The 21,734-nt window shown below is 36.9% G+C and overlaps 1 protein-coding gene across 3 annotated transcripts in view; it reads left to right on the top strand.

Moving 5' to 3' along the window:
- UPF2 (UPF2 regulator of nonsense mediated mRNA decay) overlaps positions 1 to 21,734 on the top strand; it is a 110,565-nt gene that overhangs the window by 44,412 nt on the left and 44,419 nt on the right. For all 3 annotated transcript variants that reach the window (XM_045466910.1, XM_045466908.1, XM_045466909.1), the window contains exon 9: positions 15,524 to 15,632. In XM_045466910.1, coding sequence (XP_045322866.1) covers positions 15,524 to 15,632 — 109 coding nt within the window. The remainder of the gene's footprint in view (positions 1 to 15,523; positions 15,633 to 21,734) is intronic.

Genomic DNA, 21,734 nt, shown 5'->3' with positions numbered 1-21,734 from the left:
CAATGAATAAATAATTTTGTGAACTATTATGATGATTACATACAACATAGCTAGGGTACATACTTTCCTCAGAAGATAAGGGTTCTGAGGGATTTAATTAGAGTTTCTGGAGCAGAATTTTAATTAGGCCCATTCATTGGAGAGGCCCATGATCTCTTAATGTGAGATTTCTTAGTGAAACAAAATTGCTACTTTTTTTTCCCTTTTATACTGGATTTTATCTCCTGTCACCATCATTAATATGAGCATTTGGTTTTCATATTAGTGGGGCAAGAGAGACGGAATATGTTAATAATAGTGAGTAGATAATTAAGAATTATGTAGTTGAGAAAGTCATATAGATAAATATTTTTATAATATGCATTTCATCAAATCTAAGGTACCATTAGTTATGAGGTACACCATTATTTTATGTACAACTGAGAGAGAAAAACATTGCCATTTACATTTAAGACCTTAATTGTGAGGCACATTCCACTTTCATGTATTTGTAAATGGGAAAAAGCTTATATCTTGAATTGATGAAAACTCGAATACTTTTTCCTCAGTATCTTGGACCAGTTTTTTTTCAACTGATTCTTTTCTTTCCTTTTACAATGGAATGTTTATTTTCAGATTTTTCTTTTCAACTCTTTATTTGCATGAAGAAACATGTATTAACAATTATTTGAACTTATGTAACAGAATAAACCAAAGTTAGCAAAAATAAAAGGTCTTGTTTACAAAAGAAATTATGCAGTGATGTTTAAGTAGTTTACTTGTAAAAGACTGTCTCTTTGCATCCCCATTCTGTCCTTCAGCACACCCTTCCCTCCCAAACCACCACCCCCTCAAGAAAGTCCTCAAAAGCTACTTGGTCTTATGCCACTTGTATCTCTTATAACTCTTTATCTGTTTAGCTCAGGAAATAGCTGCAAATTAGATGTACTTGGAATCTGCTAGAAGTATAGACTTAAAAGTAGTGGGAATTAACAATTATGGTTTGAGAGGAAAGAAAAAAAGTCAAGGGACAAGTACTTGAAATGTATAGCATTCTAGAGCCATGAGGAAGAGACTGCATAGTCTATATACCTGAAATGTATAAATACAATCATTTGGGTTTTTTATAATCCACCTGAGTGATCAGGAAAGATTAAATTATGTTCTACAATTTATTCATTTATTAATTCATTAAGGGTCTGCTGTATTCTGTGATTAGTGCCAGAGATACAGTGTAAACAGGACAGATTAGGCTCTTGTATTCATACCACTTACAGTTGGAAAAGAAGAAAGACAAAGACTTCTAAGTGTAGTTACCAAGAAGAATCAGCATGCTTTCAAGTATATAGCAAGTGGAACTGATTGATTTAGTCTCAGGAGTCCGAGAAGGCTGCCTGGAACAAGGGTTATTTAATGGGAGTCTTGAGAAAGGAATTAGCTAGGCTAGGAATGGCTGGGGAGAGGAAATGTAGAGAGCGCATTCTGATGGAGGCAACGGAGTATGTGTAAAGAGCTAGAGACAGGAAAGGTCCCGACATCAAAGTATTGCAAAAGCTGCTTTCTTGGTTTTGTTGGGTGTTATCCTCTAGACTAAGCTACAGGGAGGAGGCCATGTTTACTTCCTTATCCCCAGCACTCAGCATAATAGCGGACATGTAGAAGGCAATAGAATTACATAACATGGTATTTCATGCCTTTTCTCATCTAGCCCCCTTTCAGCTACAGTCAGAATTCTAGGCACTCTTCCTCTTGCAAAATCCTGATCTGTAATGATTTCTTGAATACCTTTGCTCTCTTTACTTCCAAGCCTCTGTTTTCTAATCTGGGATGTTCTTTTTTTTTAAGTTTATTTATTTTGAGAGAGAGCAATGGAGGGGCAAAGAGAGAGAGGGACAGAGAGAATCCCAAGCAGGCTCCACACGGTCTTTGCAGAGCCCAGCTCAAGGCTGGAGTTCACAAACCATGAAATCATGACCAGAGCTGAAACCAGGAGTTGGACGCTTAACCAACTGAGCCACCCAGGTGCCCCTGCCTGGCGTATTTTTTATTTTTCCACCAAAAATTTCTGGCTTGCCCTTTAAATCTTAGCCTAAGAGTCATCTTCCCTGAACAACATCCTCATTTCCATTATGTCCATATAAATGCCCTTATTGCACTTTCCACATAATGTCTTTGTACGAAGGATCAGTCGCATATCCCACCTGTGTCTCCCCAAAGCGTAAAGACTACAGGCTTTTTGAACGTTCTGGGGGTGCCTGGCTGGCTCCATCGGTAGAGCATGCGACTCTTAATCTTAGGTTGTAAGTTTGAGTCCCATATTGTGTGTAGAGATTACTTAAAAAATAAAAAAGAGAGTTCTGAATCTTTTCATTTTGTACATTTTCAATACCAAATACAGTTTTGGTAAGTGCTTGAAAATATTTGATAAATTAATGTTGGTCATATGCAAATCTAAAATTTTATTTTAAAAAATAAGTAGTACATTTACAGGCTCAAATCCCAGAAGTATAAAAACATTGTGTGCTGAAAAACATCCTTCAATATATCCTTGTCTCCCTATATCCAATTTCTACTCTTTCCATTTGGAAACCACTGTCTCGATTCTTGTGTATCTTCCCAAAGTTTCTTTTTCATGTACAAGAAAATGCAATTATAGGTTCTTATATTTCCTGTTTTTTGTACAAGGGCAACTTACTGTGCTTATCATTCTGAACCTTACTGTTTTCACTTAACAGTATATCTTGGAGATCTTTTCAGATCAGTATATAAAGATTTCCCTTGTCCTTTTAAAGCTGCAGTGTTTCTATTTATGAATGTGCTATATTTAATCATTTTGGACATTCCAGTCTTTGCCATTACAAACAGTGCTGTATTTCTACTTCCCCTGACTTTTTTCTCCTCTTGATCATGTTAGCTACTGGTTAATCCATTTTAGTTTCCTCACTAGTAAAACGCCTCAAGAAGACCAGCTTCCAAATGATAATGTATTATATCATTTTACTATTGTTTTACTCCTTACTTGTATCTTTACTGATTTCTTCTCTCTTGGTTTCTTCATTCTGTTACTTTTTTGGCATTTGCTGTATGCCAACACTTATTTGGCATTTACTGAGAATGGTCTTAGTTCTGACTTGTGATTTCTGTTTGTATGTTTTCTAGAAATTCTCCAATTTTAGTTTATATTTCCTTTTGTTTCTTAAGGAGATGTTTGAGAAAGTCTTGAAAAACTTCCACGTTGTGGGATGTTTTGGTTTTGTTTTATTTTGTAACTTGGTTAATAACTCATACTCTTACTGCACTATGAATAGAAAATACAATTTATTCTTTTTGGAATTTTTTGAAATTTTCTTTCTGGCCTATTATAGAATCATTATTTGTGAACATACCTCGAGATTTTTTTTTTTTTTAATGTTACATGCTTTTTCTTTTTCTTCCAAGTTTTTATTTATTTATTTTGAGAGCGAGACAGAATGAGTGAGAGAGGGGCAGCGAGAGAGGGAGAGAATCCCAAGCAGGCTCTGCACTGTCAGCTTGAAGACTGACCTGGGGCTCGAACTCAGAAACCGCAAGATCATGACCTGAGCCAAAACCAAGTCAGACGCTTAACTGACTGAGCCACCCAGGTGCCCCTAAAGGTTACATTCTTTGTTTTTATGGTGCAGAGTTCAATGTACTGATCAGGGAAGTTTATAGTATTAAATAACTTTTATTGAGTTCTGTTTTCTTGACCTTTTTTGTCTACTTGCCCGGGGGTCCTGGGCTAAGGAGGTAAATTAAAGACTACTATTGGTGTGTGTTGTTTTTCTAATAACTGCTGTGATTTCAGTTTTTCAAATGTTACTGTTGTGTTACTTGGTGTGAAGATACAACTTACACCTCATTGTGAATTTCACCTTTTATAAAGTGTCATTCTTCGTTTTATTTATTTATTTATTTTTGCCTGCTACTACCTTGTCTGGTATTTATATTACAATTTCTAATTTCTTTTTATTTGTGTTTTTATAGTATGTTTTTGCCCTTTTATATTCAATCTTTCAGAATAGCTTTATTTTAGTTGAGTTTTTCTTGTATGTTATTTATTTATTTATTTGTGTGTGTGAGAGAGAGAGAGAGAGAGAGAGCAAGAGAGAGAAAGCTGGGGAGAGGGGCACAGAGAGAGAGAGTGCAGGCTGAAAAGAGGGCAGAGAGAGAATCTTAAGCACTTAGTCTGAACATGGAGCCCGATACAGGACTCAATTCCATGACCCTGGGATAATGACCTGAGCTAAAATCAACAGTTGGACCTTCAACCTAGTGAGCCATCCAGGTGCCCCTCTCTTGTACATTCTTGAATTGAATTTTACTTTGAGATCTGTTCTGAAAATATGTTTCTTATAATTGAGTTAGGATTTTTACTTTATTTTTTATAATTTTATTAAAAAAATTTTTTTAATGTTTATTTTTGAGAGAGAGACAGAATGCAAGCAGGGGAGCTGCAGAGAGAGAGGGAGACACAGAATCCCAAGCAGGTTCCAGGCTCTGAGCTGTCAGCACAGAGCCCGACGTGGCACTCAAACTCACACCGTGAGATCATGACCTGAGCTGAAGTCTGACATTTAACCGACTGAGCCACCCATGTGTCCCTAATTTTATTTTATTTTTTAACGATTATTTATTTTGAGAGAGAGAGAGCGGGAGAGAGAGAATCCCAAGCAGTATCTGCACTGTCAGTGCAGAACCCAATGTGGGGCTTGATCCCATGAGCCATGAGATCATGACCTGAGCTGAAATCAAGAGTCAGACGCTTAACCGACTGAGCCACACAGGCCCCCCTAGGGTTTTTACATTTTTGATAAGACAGATATGATTGGTCCATGTTCTGTTACATTATTTGTCTTTTTGGTTTAATTTTGAAAGTCTTTCATTGTGTAATCTATATTTTATTTTCCGTACATTTTTCTGATTTGAGGAAGGTTTGTATTTTTATTTTAGTAGTCAGCTTCATAATTATGGGTTTGCTTCTTGGTCATTTATTTAGACAGTCTTTGTTGTTCCTACCACAAGTGATGATAAAATTAACTGTGTTCTCGTCCTTTCTTCTCACTCTCTCTCCTCACCCATCTGGTGTTGGTCCCTACTGTTATCTTCCTTAACATTTTCCTTTTTTACTGTTAAGTGTGCTATGCTTGTGTCATAGGGTTTATCAGCTTGAATATTAATTCGCTCACAGCACTATGAATGGACAAGCAGGAAGCTTACCAGACTTCCCATCCTCTTTTCCATTCTCCCTCCCCTTGTTTTGTCTCTCTGTTGATAACACATCCTGATAGGGAATATGACATTTACATCCTCATTTGTCACTCTGACCCCCTCATTTGTTTTATCTTAGTTCTACAGCTTAAAATATTCCATGCTCCCTGCCAGTCTTGTTTCTCTGGTTTCCTAGTTATCTTTTGGTTTGCTGAAGTTTATCTTCTAATGATTTTCTGAAGGAGAGTTCTTGGGCAAAAATATCCCTTGAGTTCTTGTACAGAGTGATGTTTCTGGAGATTCATTACTCGAAGGACAGCTTCGCTGGTTATAGGATCTATGGCTCATGCCTTTTCCCTGAATACTTTATAGGTGTTACCCTGGAGTCATCTGGCATTTGCTACTACTGTGGAGAAATTGGAGGCCAGCCTGCTTTTTTCTTTCTGTAATTTATTTGGTGATTCATATGGCTGTTCAACTAATTTTTTTTCTAGTAAATCCAGTGGCTTTACTAGGATGGATATGCTGTGCTGTTGATCATTCTGGGTCACTCTCCACGCCCTTTCAGTTTTTGTATTAAATACTTCAGGGAAGTTTTCCTGATTTTCATCTTTAAATGTGTTTGAATGCTTGTTGTGTTTTCTTTTTTAAGTACTCCAGGCATGCATATGTTGAATCTCCTTTGCGTGTTTGTAGCTGTCATATTCTCACCAATCATTCTTTTCAGTGTCTTCTTTTCTTATCTTCTGTCTCTTACTCAGCGTTCTACACAGTCTGTTCTCCCCTGCGCTCTCTTCCTCATTTCTTTTAGGACTCATTTAGTATTTTTAAATTTATGCCAAAATGTTTGGCCAGAATTTTTTTTTGGCAGTATTTTTCTGGTAAATTTTGGTATTTTTAAAGGAACTGTTCTTTTTCTTTGTTCTTTCTCTGTTTTTAAAAGTTTTTATTATTTTTTTAGAAGTAATCTCTAAGCTGGAGTGCCTGGGTGGCTTAGTCGGTTGGGTGGCTTAGTCGGTTGGGCGTCTGGCTCAGGTCATGATCTCACAGTTGGTGGGTTTGAGTCCCATGTTGGGCTCTGTGCTGACAGCTCAGAGCCTGGATCCTGCTTCAGAATCTGTCTCTGCACCTCACCTACTCATGCTCTGTCTCTCTGTCTCTCTCAGAGACATTAAAAAAAACAAAAGTAATCTCTGGGTCTAGCATGATGCTCAGACTCATGACCCTGAGACCAAGAGTCACATGCCCTCTAGCATGTGACTAGACTGAGCCAGCCATGCACCCCTCTCTGTTTTTTAAATAAATTGTGGTTTAAATAAATCGATTTCAAAAATTTGCCCTGTTTGGATTAGTTCTCTGTTCACTTTTCACTTGTGACTTCTGCTATAATTTACCTTGCATTGAATCTGGACTGATTTGGTAGCCTCCATCAAACATTCTGCAACATTTGCGTTTACTCTAAAGTATGAAGTTTACAAACTTCATCTTAAATCATTGCCATAGCTTCCAAGACTGCCATGGCACGGGAAGACAGTGTGTGGACTCAGCTCATTCTCTGGGTACCATGGACAAAAAGTGATGCCTCATTTACACTCAGCCTGAAGCCTGAGAGGGATCACAAGGACATTTGGAAGATGTGGGGAAGCACACGGAGCCTTGGGCTAGCACTGTTGTCTTTGCTTCACAAATACAGGGATTTCTTTCAGATCATTAGATTTTTTTATCTCTAGTAAGTTCTCTTCCTGAAAACAATAAGAGATATTAATTATGGTTTGGCTGGTAGGGGTAGTCTGTTCAACAATGGAATGTACAAGTAGCAATGACTATTACTCTTTACTGGCATTTCTGTATTTTATATACATTTCAGATGAGCTGAGTTACAGAAAAATCTCCCAATTTGTGTAAGAGCAGATGTCTCATCTACCTGCTTTTCTAGTGTAAATAGTACTCTCTGGTCTCTAACAGTTTCAGTGTTTAGTTAAAATTTTGTTTTTTTTAACGTTCCTGAGTGATTTGGAAAGTCAAGGCCTCTGTTTACACATCTATGAAATGGTGCGTTAGAGTCTGGGACGAGGTTAATGTTTCCTGGTTGTATATTTTTATTAATCAGAAAAGCCTTTAATTTTGAAAGGTTTTTGGTTGTTTTGTCTTAATACCCAGGCACGTTTCTACCTTACCTGCAATATTTGGCTTGTCCTGAGGATTATAGCTTGGTCCCTAGGGAGGCCAGAGTAAAAAGATAGTAGTCAAGTGCCAGTGAGTCTCTTCTCATTCTCTTTCTTATTCCCTATCTCCTTGGCCTCATAGGTTTACAAACCCTTCTCCGTCTTTTATTGATTTTATTCATTCAACGTTGAATAAAAGAGATGACTGATCACCTTTAAGGGAATCAGTAAGAAGAGGGAACAAAGAATGTTGGGTCTAGAATGAGCAGGCTAGAGTATTCTCTTAGGGAGCCAGTTATTAGGGTATTAGGGGTAGCCAGTTATTCTTTGAGTCTCTGGATTTAGGGAAAGCTGGGACACTTTGCAGGAGAGGGGAAAGGAGATTCTTAACATCTTCTTTTAGCTCTTGCTCTTACCTAGCCTCCTTTTCTGCCTGTGCCCAACGAGACTCTGCGGGACCCCGGGCCCCTTTGGTAAGGTGCACCTTTCTGTTGGTGTGTCGTTTTCTCTCCCCCACCTTCCCCAAAGGACATGAATCGTTTTGAGTGTCTTTATGGCCAGGATTCTTTTCTGTGGCCGGGATTCCTTCCTTTCTCCAGCTCATCCTGCCTGAGCTAACCAAATAATGTGCTACCAAAATCAGAATGAATTGTTTAATAGTTATTTGAGTGCCTACGACTGTGAGGGCCCAAAGGTTTTATATAGACAGTAGACCTTTGAACAATGTAGGAGTTAGGTTAGGAGCACTAGCCCTCTGCATAGTGAGAAATTCACATATAACTTGATTCTCCCCAGAACTTAACTAACAGTTTGCTATTGACCAGAAGCCTTACTGATAACATAAATAGGTGATTAACACGTATTTTGTGTGTTTATACGAACATATATGTATGATATATATAATATTAACACGTATTTTGTGTGTTTATTACATGCTGTATTTTTCATAATAAGCTGGAGAAAAATTGTCATTACGAAATCATAAGGAAGAGAAAATAACATTTACAGTACTATACTGTATTTATTGGGGAGAAAAATCCACATATAAGTGGACCTGCACGGTGCAGACTCGTGTTGTTCAGGGATCGACTGTATATAGGTTGCCCCCACTATCCGAAAGTAGAGCGTTCCTGTAAAACCTTTTTTAAGCCAAAATGGTGTAAAGTAAAGCAGTAAGTACCATAAATTCATATGGAAAAGTTTTTTAACGTACCCAGACCCAAAGAAAATCCTGTCTTAGGCTTTTGTGATACCCTGGGACACATCGTGGTAACAGAATCCAGAATCCGTCTGGGTGAGTCACAGTTCACACGGTTCAGAGCTGTGGCAATCTGATGCAGGGTTCCTGGGGATGGAGCTTGGCTGGGCCACTCTTGCTGCCCCCGGTCCATGCTGCCTCTGTAAGTGTTTGCTGCAAAACCAGCACTGAATGCTATATTTGCTTTTCAACTTTTTTCATAAAAGTGCGAACTCCTCTTTAGATTTCTTCCAGTTAGCAAAAGAGGTGCAAATGTAGGTCTTAAGGAAAAGCAAACATGAACTTTTGAAAGGCAAGGGGTCCCTATGCTAGGGAATTTGACTGTCTTAACCTAGTCTGTATAGTTAGGTTTAGGAAGCACGTGACTAGATAAATCTTAAGGTTCTTTATAGTTCTTTTCCTTAAAAAAAAAGGAAAGGTTTTTGAGATAATAATTCACATACTGTACAATTCATTTATTTGAAGTATACAATTCATCATTCTAAATATATGTAGCCATCACTATGATCATATTTTAAACGTTTTGTCTCCACCCATTAGTATGGATGGATCTCCTATCCATTAGTAGTCAATCCTATAATTTCTCTGCCCACCCTTTCCCCTGACAAAGAAACCAGTAGCCTACTTTTAGTCGCTTTGGATTTGCCTGTTCTGAGTATTTCATGTAAATGAAATCATGCAATATATGCCTTTTGTATCTAGCTTCTTTCACTCAGTATAATGTTTTCAAGATTCATCCATGTTGTAGCTTGTATTTGAATTTCCTCCTTTTTACAGCTGAATAATGGTCCATTGTGTAGATGCACCATATTTTGTTTGCCCATTTATCAGTTGACGGACATTTGGATTGTTTGTTTTAGCTACTTGGAATGACGCTGATGCGATTACTTCTGTGGATATGTCTTCATTTTTCTTGGGTATATATCTAGGAGTGAAATTGCTGTGTCCTATAATAACTCTAACATTTTCAATAATTGCCAAACTTTTTCGGAATGGCTACACTATTTTACATTCTCATCGGCAGTGTTTGAGGGTTCCGGTTTCTCCACATCCTTACCAACACTTGTTATTGTTCCTTTTCTGCTTATAGCCATCATAGTGGGTGAGAAGTGGTATCTCACTGTGATTTCGATTTGCATTTTCCTAATGGCTGCTGATTTTAAGCATCTTTTCCTGTGCTTTTTGGCTTTTTGTATGTCTTTTTTGGAGAAATTTCTGTTAAATCTTTTGTCCTCTTTTCAGTTGTTATTTTTAATTACTGAGTTTTAAGAGTTCTTTACATGTTCTTTATTTGTGTGCCTTATCAAATATAATTTGCAAATATTTTCTCCTGTTCCTTGAGTTGTCTTTTCACTTTCTTGGTATCATTTGCAGTACAGACATTTTAAAATTTGATGTCCCATCTGTTCAATTTTGTTTTTCGTCTGTACAGTTCTTAAAGGTTTGATCTAAAACAACGTTTTAACTTTTAGTGTATTCTTCCTTCAGTAAATAAATAGTTGGCTAAAAAAAAAATCTTACAGCCAGGGATTTTATCTCTGTTGAAGGACTCCACAGAAATGAAACCTATTAGAAATTCTCTTAGGTATTTCATATTATTTTATAGTTAATTTGTAATATAACACATATAATTGAAGTTGCACATAAAGTGTTCATATCTTTTTTTTTTTTAATTTTTTTTTTTCAACGTTTATTTATTTTTGGGACAGAGAGAGACAGAGCATGAACGGGGGAGGGGCAGAGAGAGAGGGAGACACAGAATCAGAAACAGGCTCCAGGCTCTGAGCCATCAGCCCAGAGCCCGACGCGGGGCTCGAACTCACGGACCGCGAGATCGTGACCTGGCTGAAGTCGGACGCTTAACCGACTGCGCCACCCAGGCGCCCCCATATCTTAAGTATATACATGTATCCACCACCTAGCTAGAGATCAAACCTAGCACCTCAGAAGGCCCCTCACCTAAACTAACTTTTGGAATGTAAAGTCAGAATCAGGGAAAGCACGTAGGAATGTCTTAGTTCCTGTTCTGGTATAGACAAATCTGGTATTGGTTTTAATGACTTTGTAGCCAGATAGATTGCCAAGTTTTTAAAGATGAATGATCAGATTAATATAAGCAAAGTGTTGAGAGAATGAAATGCTTCTCTTGATTCTTGAACAGCTTTTCCTTAGTCTTTTGAAGCGTATTAGTGTGTTCTACCACTTGATGGCACTATTGCCCTGGGAGTGTCAACATTGCTGAAAAAATCTCTTAGAACATTTGGTTGTTGATTTTAGAGTAAATGACTCCAGTCTTTTATTATGTTTCATCCTTTTTGAATCATCATCTGCTTCATTGTTTCAATGGAGAAAATCCTTTGTATTCTTTAATCGAATGGTAGTGTTCTTTCACGTTGGTTCTTTTCCTAGGCATTTTTGAACAAGGTAAAATTAATAGCTTCCACCAGTTAAATTCTTTAGATTTTAAGGAGGGGAAAAAACCTGGACATTTCTTTTAGAAAGCTGATTGATTACAAGAAAAAAACCTTTAAGAATTTCTTACCCTTGAGTAAGAAAAGTGTGTGTGTTTCTGCATTCTTGTTACTTGTAGTTAATGACTGGATGTTTACTAACTTGATCATTAACTGCTAGTGAGGTACTTAAATGACCTTGAAAATCTAAGCAAGGTTTTATTGTTTAAGAAAAAAAATTGTTTTTAAAATGGTTCACTCATTAACTGTTGGTAAAAAATAGTCATCATTCTCTTAGAAGATGAACGTTCAGCTTTCAAAGGAAGAATTTATTTTCTAACTGACTTTCAGAAAAGTCTAAAATAACATATATAGCTAGCTTAAATTTTAACACAGAAATTTGCTCTTTAGGTTGATTAAAATGTTTTATTTTGTGTGTAATACCTTTAATAATTGATATAGCATTTGACACTCCATTCCCTTGCAGGCCTGCATGCATAGAGGAGTAGAAACAACAGAAAAACACACTTAAGCAGAACTAACATTCAGGAAATATATAATTTATTACCTTATTTACAACATAAAGGATTTTATTTTGTGAAGTAATGAATGGTCAGAGTTTGAAGATTTAAATAGGGCAAGGTGATATTTACTATCAGCTATCCCTTTAATTGTTAAAGGTATAATGGAAAAAGAGGAGTTTTAGAAACTTGTTAGTTTGAGAAAGATTTGGTGGGCTTTTTCGGAGTAGTGGGTTCCTGAGAAAATGGAATATCTAACTTTACTTTCACGTGGCCAGTCCCCACAGAACAAAAACCAGGGTTACTAACTACCTGGAAAGACATACAAGAGTTAAGATCTTCCAGGGAATTCTTAAACTATTTAACAAAAAAATTTTTTTTAATGTTTATTTATTTTTGAGACAGAGAGAGACAGAGCATGAACAAGGGAGGGGCAGAGAGAGAGGGAGACACAGAATCTGAAACGGGCTCCAAGCTCTGGGCTGTCAGCACAGAGCCCGACGCAGGGCTCGAACTCACGGACCATGAGATCGTGACCTGAACCGAAGTCGGACGCTTAACCGATTGAGCCACCCAGGCGCCCCTAAAACTATTTTTTAAATCGCAGTGGAAGCTGAAAGCACTTAGCTGTGTTATTAGTTCACTAATGTGGCCCTCAATAGGTAGCACAGACTGCTTTCCTCTAAAAAGGATACCTATATCTGCCTTTCTTTTGGGACTAGGAAAAAGGTTTGGTATAGATTGGGCTGATTTCCTAGAAGAAGAAAAAAAATGAAACAAAGTATAAGCGACTTGTCCAGGAAAAGAAGAAAAAGGAAATGACATAGGTTGGTTAACACTTTTGATGCTAAGTGAGTATAATCTCAGATTGTGTTGAAAAATACATTGAGAAAGACAAGATTAAAATTAAAAATTAATTTTAAAAACTCAAGAGCTGGTTCTTAATTTCCAAATGGAGAAGCATTTAGAAAATAATAAGGAAAAAGAACATTTATTTTTTATTTTTCAAAAAAATTTTAAATGTTTAGTTATTTTTGAGAGAGAGTGTTCACATGCGGTCTCATGAGAGAGGAGCAGAGAGAGAGGGAGACAGAATCCAAAGTAGGCTCCAGGCTCTGAGCTGTCAGCACAGAACCTGACATGGGGCTCAAAGTCACAAACCACGAGATCATGACCTCTGCCGAAGTTAACACACTTAACTGACTGAGCCATCCAGGTGCCCCAAGAAGAACATTTTAAAAGTTTAAGAAAGGAGCCAGATGATAAGCTAAAAATATTTTTTAAAACACTTGAAAATCTCAGCGAAACAGAATTTTTTAAAATTTCCAAACTATTTCAACATAAAATAGTGGCATTATCAGTTAATTTCATCTTAAATAATCCAAGGCTAGATAGCTTTATTGAGTTCTTTCGATCTTTTATGGAACAAGTAATTTCTCTGCTGTCTTGGTTATAGAAAAGCAAACTTGCCATTTCAGAGTATAAATGGACAGAATCTGACTGCCTATTCAATCTCACTTTTGAATGTCAATATAAAAATTCTAAGCAAAACACTAGCAAATCATATTTAATAGTACATTTTTAAAAATCCAGTAAGAACAAAGGGAATTGGTTTTAGGAATAAAAAGATACCTTTATTTTTTAGTGTTTTTATTTATTTTTGAGACAGCGTGCAAGCCAGGGAGGGGCAGAGAGAAGGGGCCAGAGGATCTGAGGCAGGCTCTGAGCTGACAGCAGAGAGCCCGACGCAGGGCTCGAATTCACGAACCATGAGATCATGACCTGAGCTGTAGTCAGATGCTTAACTGACTGAGCTGCCGAAGCACCGCTAGAAAGATACTTTATATAGGAAACATAGATATAACATAGGAAAAATAAGAAACTATATGGTTATCCTTTTAATTGCATAAATAATATTTGATAGTTTAGCTTTGATAAAATGTAAAATTTGAAGTTAATATTATTTTTATAAAAGTATCAGATGATACTTCCTCACTAGGGTAAAGAATATTTTGGACTGGGGGTGCCCGGGTGGCTCAGTCGGTTGAGCATCTGACTTTGGCTCAGGTCATGATCTCACAGTTTGTGGGTTCGAGCCCTGCGTCGGGCTCTGTGCTGACAGCTCAGAGCCTGAAGCCTGCTTCGGATTCTGGGTCTCCCTTTCTCTCTGCCCTTCTCCCCGCTTAACCCACTGAACCACCCAGGCGCCCCAAATGGATTGAACTTTTTATTCTTTCAGTAAAGAAGAATACGATGCCTTTAACAAAATTTATTGACACACTAGTACAAAGCCACTATTTTCTTGATTTTTCTCAACATCTGTTACCTTATTTCTGAAATGGTGATCAGAATATCCACCTCGTAAAATGTTTATTAGTATCAACAAGTTAAATAATGTATATGAGATGCCTAGGATAGAGCCTGGCATGTTAGTAAGAACTAAGTAAGTGATTATTTGTAAAAGAAATTATAATAGTTAAGGAAGAATGCAAAGTTTTTCAGGCTCTTAGGTTTGAATTTGAGCACTTTTCTCCCCTTTCGAATTTACCTCCATTCTCCCTTTCTTTGCTATATCTCCTCTTCCAGCTGAGGCTTAATCTGTCCATGTTGGGAGTTTTCCAGATCTAATCCTAAGCGTTGCATGGTGTGCAGACTTTTCTCTCATGATCAAATCATTTTCTCATATTCTGTAGTGATGTATTTAGGGATAACGAAGGCCTGTAGGATTGTTTGTTTCTGTCCTCAATGGCTTTGGGCTGTTGTAGTCTTTTGAGCTCTTGGGTTGAATTTGTATAGTTTTTATTTTTATTTTTTTATGTTTAGTTTTGAGAGAGAGAGAGAGAGAGAGAGAGAGTGAGTGGGGAAGGGGCAGAGAGAGAGGGAGACACAGAATCTGAAGGCTCCAGACTCTGAGCTGTCAGCACAGAACCCGACTCGGGCCTTGAACCCACAAACCATGAAATCATGACCTGAACCGAAGTCTGACGCTCAACCAAGTGAGCCACCCAGGCGCCCTGAATTTATAGTTTTTAAACTTCCTTCCTTACTGTCAGCCCCGCATTACTTTGTATTGTCAGTACAGCTGCTTTTGTGAGTTCCTCACTGCTTCTCACCTATAGCGTATGATCTGTCCAGTGTTGCATCATTGGGTAATCGAGTTTTATAAAATAATGTCTGTGGAAGGAAGTGAAAATAAATTTTAGCTTGTATGTTCATTCTGATTAGTAGTGGCCGCTTCGAGTGCTGTGTTAAGCAGGATTCTGGAGCTGCATTGAAGTTTTATGAGAAAGTGCTCTAATAATGAAAGGGGGTGGCAGTGTGAATAACCACATATTTGTCATTTATTGTCTAGAGTAAGAGGAGATGGACACTGTGGGAGAATCTGAGTAGGTTCTGTAATGAGGAAGGTACAGAAGTTAGTGTGTGGTTTTGTGGTAATCTTTTGCCTTCTTAGATACCTTCTTAGTTATCAGTTACTGTTTCACTTTAGACATTAAAGTTTCCAAGTAACTTATCCATGGATAAATGAAGGAGATAGTTTTCAAAGGATTCTGTTTTGCACTATTTGAGTTACCTTTAGGTTTGTTTACTCAGTAATTACATGATTAAAAATTTAGGCCATGTCAAAACTTGGTGTTCTCTCTGTTTGGTATTTCATATTTTACTAAAATTGTATACTTAGTGAAATTGCAGATGTGCAATAAATGCATGGAATAGAAAATGCCAGGTTATTAGTAAGCTTTCACAAAGCAAATTGAATTTCCATATGCTTCATTATGATGGCAATAATAGGCAAGTCTGTGTGATTTCTAGTTTTTATCATCATGTAATGTGTAAATATATCTGAGAAAATTTAAATTTTAAAATGAATTACTTCTGGTATGTCTTTGCTCTTACATATATCACATATAACTTTTGCAGGTTGGATTTGCTACCATTTTATGCAAGATTGGTTGCTACATTGCATCCCTGCATGTCTGATGTAGCAGAGGATCTTTGTTCCATGCTGAGGGGGGATTTCAGATTTCATGTATGTATTTAAGCATTTATTTTGTTATATATATATATATATATATACCCACACATATATACTTATAAGTTAAGTGAGGATTCTTTAGTTTAACAATAAGATTATCGTATTGGTAAGCATATTTTTGAAATTTGATAGTGGTATAACAGTTCAGAATGTATGGAGTTCTAAGTTTGTAAAATGTAAATTTTCTCAACAAAGCTTGAAATTGATAAGTGATGTTCCAGTGTGGAGATGAGCTGTTGCTGCTACCTTGTTTCCTACAGGTACTACACTTGTTGGTTTTGTAAAGGAAAAGCCATCCTCTAAGGTCAAGAGAGTCAGCAGGTCTCACTGGTGTTCCCACAAGAAACACAGGATTGGCCCTGTGAGTCAGGGCACAGTGCCTGGAGGACACCTGTTTAGGTGTTGGGAGTCCAGATATCTGGGGCACCCGACATTGCATAATTGCTCTGATCAGTGAATGCTGTTCTGGCCCACTTTTTACTGACTCTTCCCTAAACAGCCTTTACCTTGAATAGTAGTCAGGGACCTGTTTCCAGACAGCTTCTCTCCCTTTCTAGTCCTAGGCGTCTTAACTGCCTGTTAGTGATTCTCCAAATCTGTATTACCCGCTCACCTTGTGCAGGTGCTACAGCTACAGCATTGAAAGGAGTAAAATGATGCCTTACAAGTGTCTGAAAGTTCATATCAGTAGACCGAAAAGACATGAAATTCAAGTGGTTATGTTAGCCAATGGAAAAATTGTGTTGACAGAATTTAGCTTTATAGCAGGTTGCTTGGAATGCAAGTAAATGTTTGCTATGCTCACGATGCACTTTATGCACTCATTATACAGAAATTGGTATTGCTGAGCGCTCAGAGAACAGAAATAATTCCTGAGATGAGGAATCTCACAACATAGTTGCGAAGATAAGACATAAATACAAAAATAACAGTGAAATAAACATTTAAACTCTAAATATATGTATTATAAGGAATGGCATGCTTAATTGCCAAATGAATTGTTCAAGAGTGAGAGCCTTGAGTTCGGAGGAAGGAGAGAATCTCAGTGAGGTGTGGGTTGGCCTCTGTAGGCTTCTTGCCATAGAAGCCAATTTATATGAGATTTGTGGTTAACGTTTTTCTGGGGCAGTTTTTGCTGAAGTGTGTTTTGAATTTTTATGGATAGTATTAAGCAAGGATAGGATGCTCTGTTGTAAAGGAAGTTTGGAAACACTGACATCAAGAAAGTTAAATGGTTGCGTTTTGTTTTATTATAAGAATTCCCAAAGCTTTAGTAGGGTAATGTGCACTGTGAACCTCCTGGAAGGGGTCAAATACGTAGTCACTCAGAGAACACACTTTGGTAAATGCTGCCATTTGAGGGACTGATGTGTCAGAAATTGTGATATTCTTGTTGATTTCTTTAATCCCATCATGCAAAACAAGGAACTGTTTTACTGATAGGCACTATGACTCTATTACATGAGTTATATGCATATACCCCTCAACCGTATCCAAGATTAAACAACACACAGGTTGCTGGACCAAGCATAATTAGTGCTTTTGGTGAGAAACTTAAAATGAAGTATATTCTATTCATGTATACTTCCCCTCCCACCTTTGATAATTGGGGTGGGAGTTGAGGAATTTGACAGTTTTGTTCCTGATATAATGCTCCATTACAACTCAAAGACTTACCAGAATTCTAGGAGAATGCTGTGGGAACACTGCTCTCAGAGGAGAGAAGAAAAGGTACTTGAGGTCTGCCTCCTCCAGGATCTGTCTTTCCCCACCCCCAAATCTGCAGACTTTGCCAGTGACTTGTTATCAGTCTCTCTCTCTCCCTCTCTCTCTCTCTCTCTCCCTCTTTCTATATATATATATATATATATATATATCAGTCTATATATATGCTCAACTTTCCCATCCTTAAATGAAAATAAAAATAGCAACAAGAAAATGTTTTCCAGCCTCACCCCCTATCCTCTTTCACTTTCTTCTTGAGTTTTTTTAGAGTATACTTGCCTCTTCTGCTTCTTCAAAGGCATTTACCCTTTGTCTTACCATCATAGCAAACCTCGCAGAGACCACCAGCATCATCCTAATCACTTCATGTCAGTTGAAGTCCTTGCAGATTCTGAACTGCTGGACTGTTCTTTTTTTCTGTCATTCTGTCTCCACCACTTGCTAGCATTGTTAACTTTGGTCAAGTTACTTAGGTAGTATATATTGGTATCTTTTTATACTGATATCTTTTTAAATGGGATTGTTGTTATGGATTAAACTAAATGGATACAAAGTTCATCACACAATGCCCAGACGTAGATATTATTATAACAATAATTATCCTTTCTCTCCTACCACTCTCTCCTGGCTCTTACGAGTGCTATTCTCAATATCATTTATCGATAGTAAAAATATTTTTTTCTTTTCTCCAACTGAGTTTATTTGTTTGCATTCCCACACTTTACTTCCTTCAACCTCTTTTTTGACGAGAACCCATTTTACCCAGGATTCAGTTGACATCGATTTCTCAGCACCCTCAAATACATATTTTTTGCCAGAACCTCTCTTGGTGCTTAGTAAGTTTTCATGCACTTATAGCTAAATACGTCCATTAAAAAAAAACAAAACAATTCAGTACTTCTTAAAAACATCTTTACCCTTGGGGCTCCTGGGTGGCTCAGTCGGTTGAGCGTCCGACTTCAGCTCAGGTCATGACCTCGCAGTTCATGAGTTCAAGCCCTGCGTCAGGCTCTGTGCTGACAGCTCAGAGCCTGGAGCCTGCTTCCGATTCTGTGTCTCCCTCTCTCACTACCCCTCCCCCCCACTCTCTCTCTCTTTCAAATATAAATAAACATTAAAAAAATTAAAAAAAAAGTCTTTACCCTTCACTTCCTCATATCAACCTCTATTTTGTCTGTAAATTTGCAGTATTCTTTTTATCTCATCACTAAGAGAAATACTTCTGCTTTTGTCCCTCGGACATTCAGGAGCCAGCATTCACCAAATTCTGTTGGCACCATCTTCTAAAACACCTCCTCAAATCTAGCATCTCCTCTTCTTAAGCTGAATGATGAGAAGAGCATTTTACCCAGGTTTCCCTGTCTCTGTTTCCTGTCCAGTTTCCAGCACGTTGTCATAATCTGATCAATGTGTCCGCTTCTTAACCTCACCTAAGGGGTGCCCAAGTGGCAGGGTCTGTTAAGCATCCGACTCTTGGTTTTGGCTCAGGTCATGATCTCACAGTTTGTGGGTGTGAGCCCTAAGTCGGGCTCTGTGCTGACTGCATGGACCCTGCTTAGGATTCTCTCTCTCCCTCTCTGTCTGCCCCTCCTCCGCTCACATTCTCTCCCTTTCAAATAAACGTTAAAAAAAAAAAAAAACACCTCACCTGAGAAATAAACCTGGTTAACAAAACTATATGAAATCTCATACAGTAGTCAAATTCTAGTTTTAAAACAACAGATCTGCTAATTTGACCAACAGATTAGTAAAGGTAACAGAAATGACAGACCAGGTATATTTGAGGTCAGGATTTGGAGGAGGAATTTGGTAATATGTTTCAAGATCCTTAGAGGCGTTTATACATTGGACAGTTTTGAGAGTCTGTCCTAAGTAAATAATCCGATACACCCAGAAAAGTTTTATTCACACCATGAATTAGTAGGAAAAAAAGGGAAAATAATCTAAAAGCCCAAGAGTGAATTAAGAAAATGGTCATATAATCAAAATGCTGAAATGATATAGAGCCATTGGTAGTAATATTTAGCAAAAAATTTTCATAACAAAGAGAAGGTGCTTCTTTTGGGCAAAAAAAAAAAAAAAGGCAACAAGCTATAAATTCATAGCATAATAAATTTACGGTTGTGATGTTAAAATGCTTGGAAAGTTAAGAACAGAAAAGGATTACATATCAGTATGTCAGCTGTGGTTGTCTTTGGATAGGGGCAATAGAAAATATTTTTTCCTTTCTAATTTTCCATGCTTTCCAAATTTTCAACAGAGCCTACTTCTTTAATAATGGAGGTACAACTATTGTTTAGATATGAGCATATCAGTCTAACTGATTGACATTTTTAAAATCAGTGGTCTTTCAGCTTTTTAAATCAAGCCTCTTTAGTGGTAAAATAAGTTGACCACATACCCCAATTTGGCATATTTGTATATAAATTATATGTGTTTACAGTTGTATCAAACATTTAATGTAAATTTGTAAAATAAAAGCAAATTGAAAGGTATGATATATCAAAAACAAATACAAGTTCCAAGATTTTTTCAAACCACACTCTAATAGATCAAGAGTCTTGCCCACCCTACCCTGGATATCAGTGGTCTATACCATAAAATAAATAAAATTTTTGAAGGCAAATTTGCTTGTTTGTAGACTCAGTGTCTACTTAGTGTTTAGTATATAGTAGATTTTCCAAAAAATTAAAATGGTAAAATGAATAAAGTTTATGTAAAACAAAATGAGCAAATTATAGAGGAAAAAATGTAATATCTGTTTGGGTAAAGTTATAAAAGAGTCAGTTTGGGGCAGATGATCTTCCTTGGATAGGCCTTTGAAATCCTTACTTTTTATATGTTGACATATCTGAAAAGTTTTTGTTAATGTTTATGAATTTAGTTATTCAGTTGATCTCAATTTCAGCAGTCATTAATAAATGTAAGGATTTTTGCTAAAGATTGCTTACATAAGTAAAATTGTATAAGAGACATTGAAGCAAATATATATATATATAATTTTATGTTGTTTATTCATTTACTTTTGCAGAAGTGTTTTGCTGTGCCTTTTGATCAAAGGAGTCAACAAATGAGACTAGAAAATAATGAATAAGGAGTCAGAATAAGTTAGGCTTTTTTATAAGTTACAGCCTTTTGAAAAGCTTTTATGTTTTTCCTCTGAAAATGAGGGAATGAGAACTGATTTCTCATACTTAATTTAAAAATTAGATAATTTTGTCACGTTAGTTAGATTGTATCTCCTTAACTTCAATAATATTTAGAATAATTGTGGATGACATACTGTGTTACATGTTTTCAAAGTTATAATGGTCAGTAATACTTAAAATTGTATGATACTCCAGAACAGTTGTTAAGAACTTGTATGTCCAGAATCACCCAAAGAGATTTTCATATATTTCTCAGCCCTACTCCCTCTATAAAGATTCAGCTTTAGCATATCACTTTTGAAATGCTTCCTTGTACATTTTTTGTTTCCATGTTTCTTCAACTGTAAAAGAAGCACATGCTCAATGTGGATTATTTAGAAAACATAAAGGGGAAGCCCCATAATTTCATCACTTTATTTTATTTTATTTTATTTTATTTTATTTTATTTAAAAAAATTTTTTTTAACGTTTATTTATTTTTGAGACAGAGAGAGATAGAGTGTGAACGGGGTGGGTCAGAGAGAGAGGAAGACACAGAATCTGAAACAGGCTCCAGGCTCTGAGCTGTCAGCACAGAGCCCGACGCAGGGCTCGAACCCACAAACTGCGAGATGGTGACCTGAGCTGAAGTTGGACTCTTAACTAACTGAGCCACCCAGGCGCCCTAATTTCATCACTTTAAAACAGACTTATTAATCTTATAGTGTATTTTCTTTACCTTTTTTCCTCTGTAGTTGTTTTGATGAATTTATCGTGTATATACAATTTTCCATTCTTTATTTCTCACTGAGAAGCTTTCTGCAGTCACTTCAAACACCTCTTACGCATCATTTTAAAGATTGTATAATCTGTTGTTCTGTACACTAATTACTTAGAAATGAATTGAAGTGTAGTTGTCAAGTTACTACCACCACTATTTCCATCATCATCACCCTCCTTATTTTTATCTTTATTTAACCAAGTGAGCTGACAGATTCAGGGAATTTATGTGAGTTACCTTTAAGATTATATACCCCCCAAAATGGCACAAAATGACCACAATGGCTCAGATGTTCTAACTACAGATCATTTGCTCTTTTGTATCACTACAATACATATATAAACATTAAGCATTTTCTTTTATTCGTTCACTCAGTGAACATTTATTTAGTGTCCACATATTACTGATAACAAACATACAAAGATGGATAAAACTAATAATAGCTAATATTGACTCTCCCTG

This window comes from Leopardus geoffroyi, chromosome B4 (assembly GCF_018350155.1).
Source record: "Leopardus geoffroyi isolate Oge1 chromosome B4, O.geoffroyi_Oge1_pat1.0, whole genome shotgun sequence".
NCBI lineage: Eukaryota > Metazoa > Chordata > Mammalia > Carnivora > Felidae > Leopardus > Leopardus geoffroyi.
Note: the sequence above shows the minus strand (reverse complement) of the source record. Positions and strands in the feature narration are given on the sequence as shown.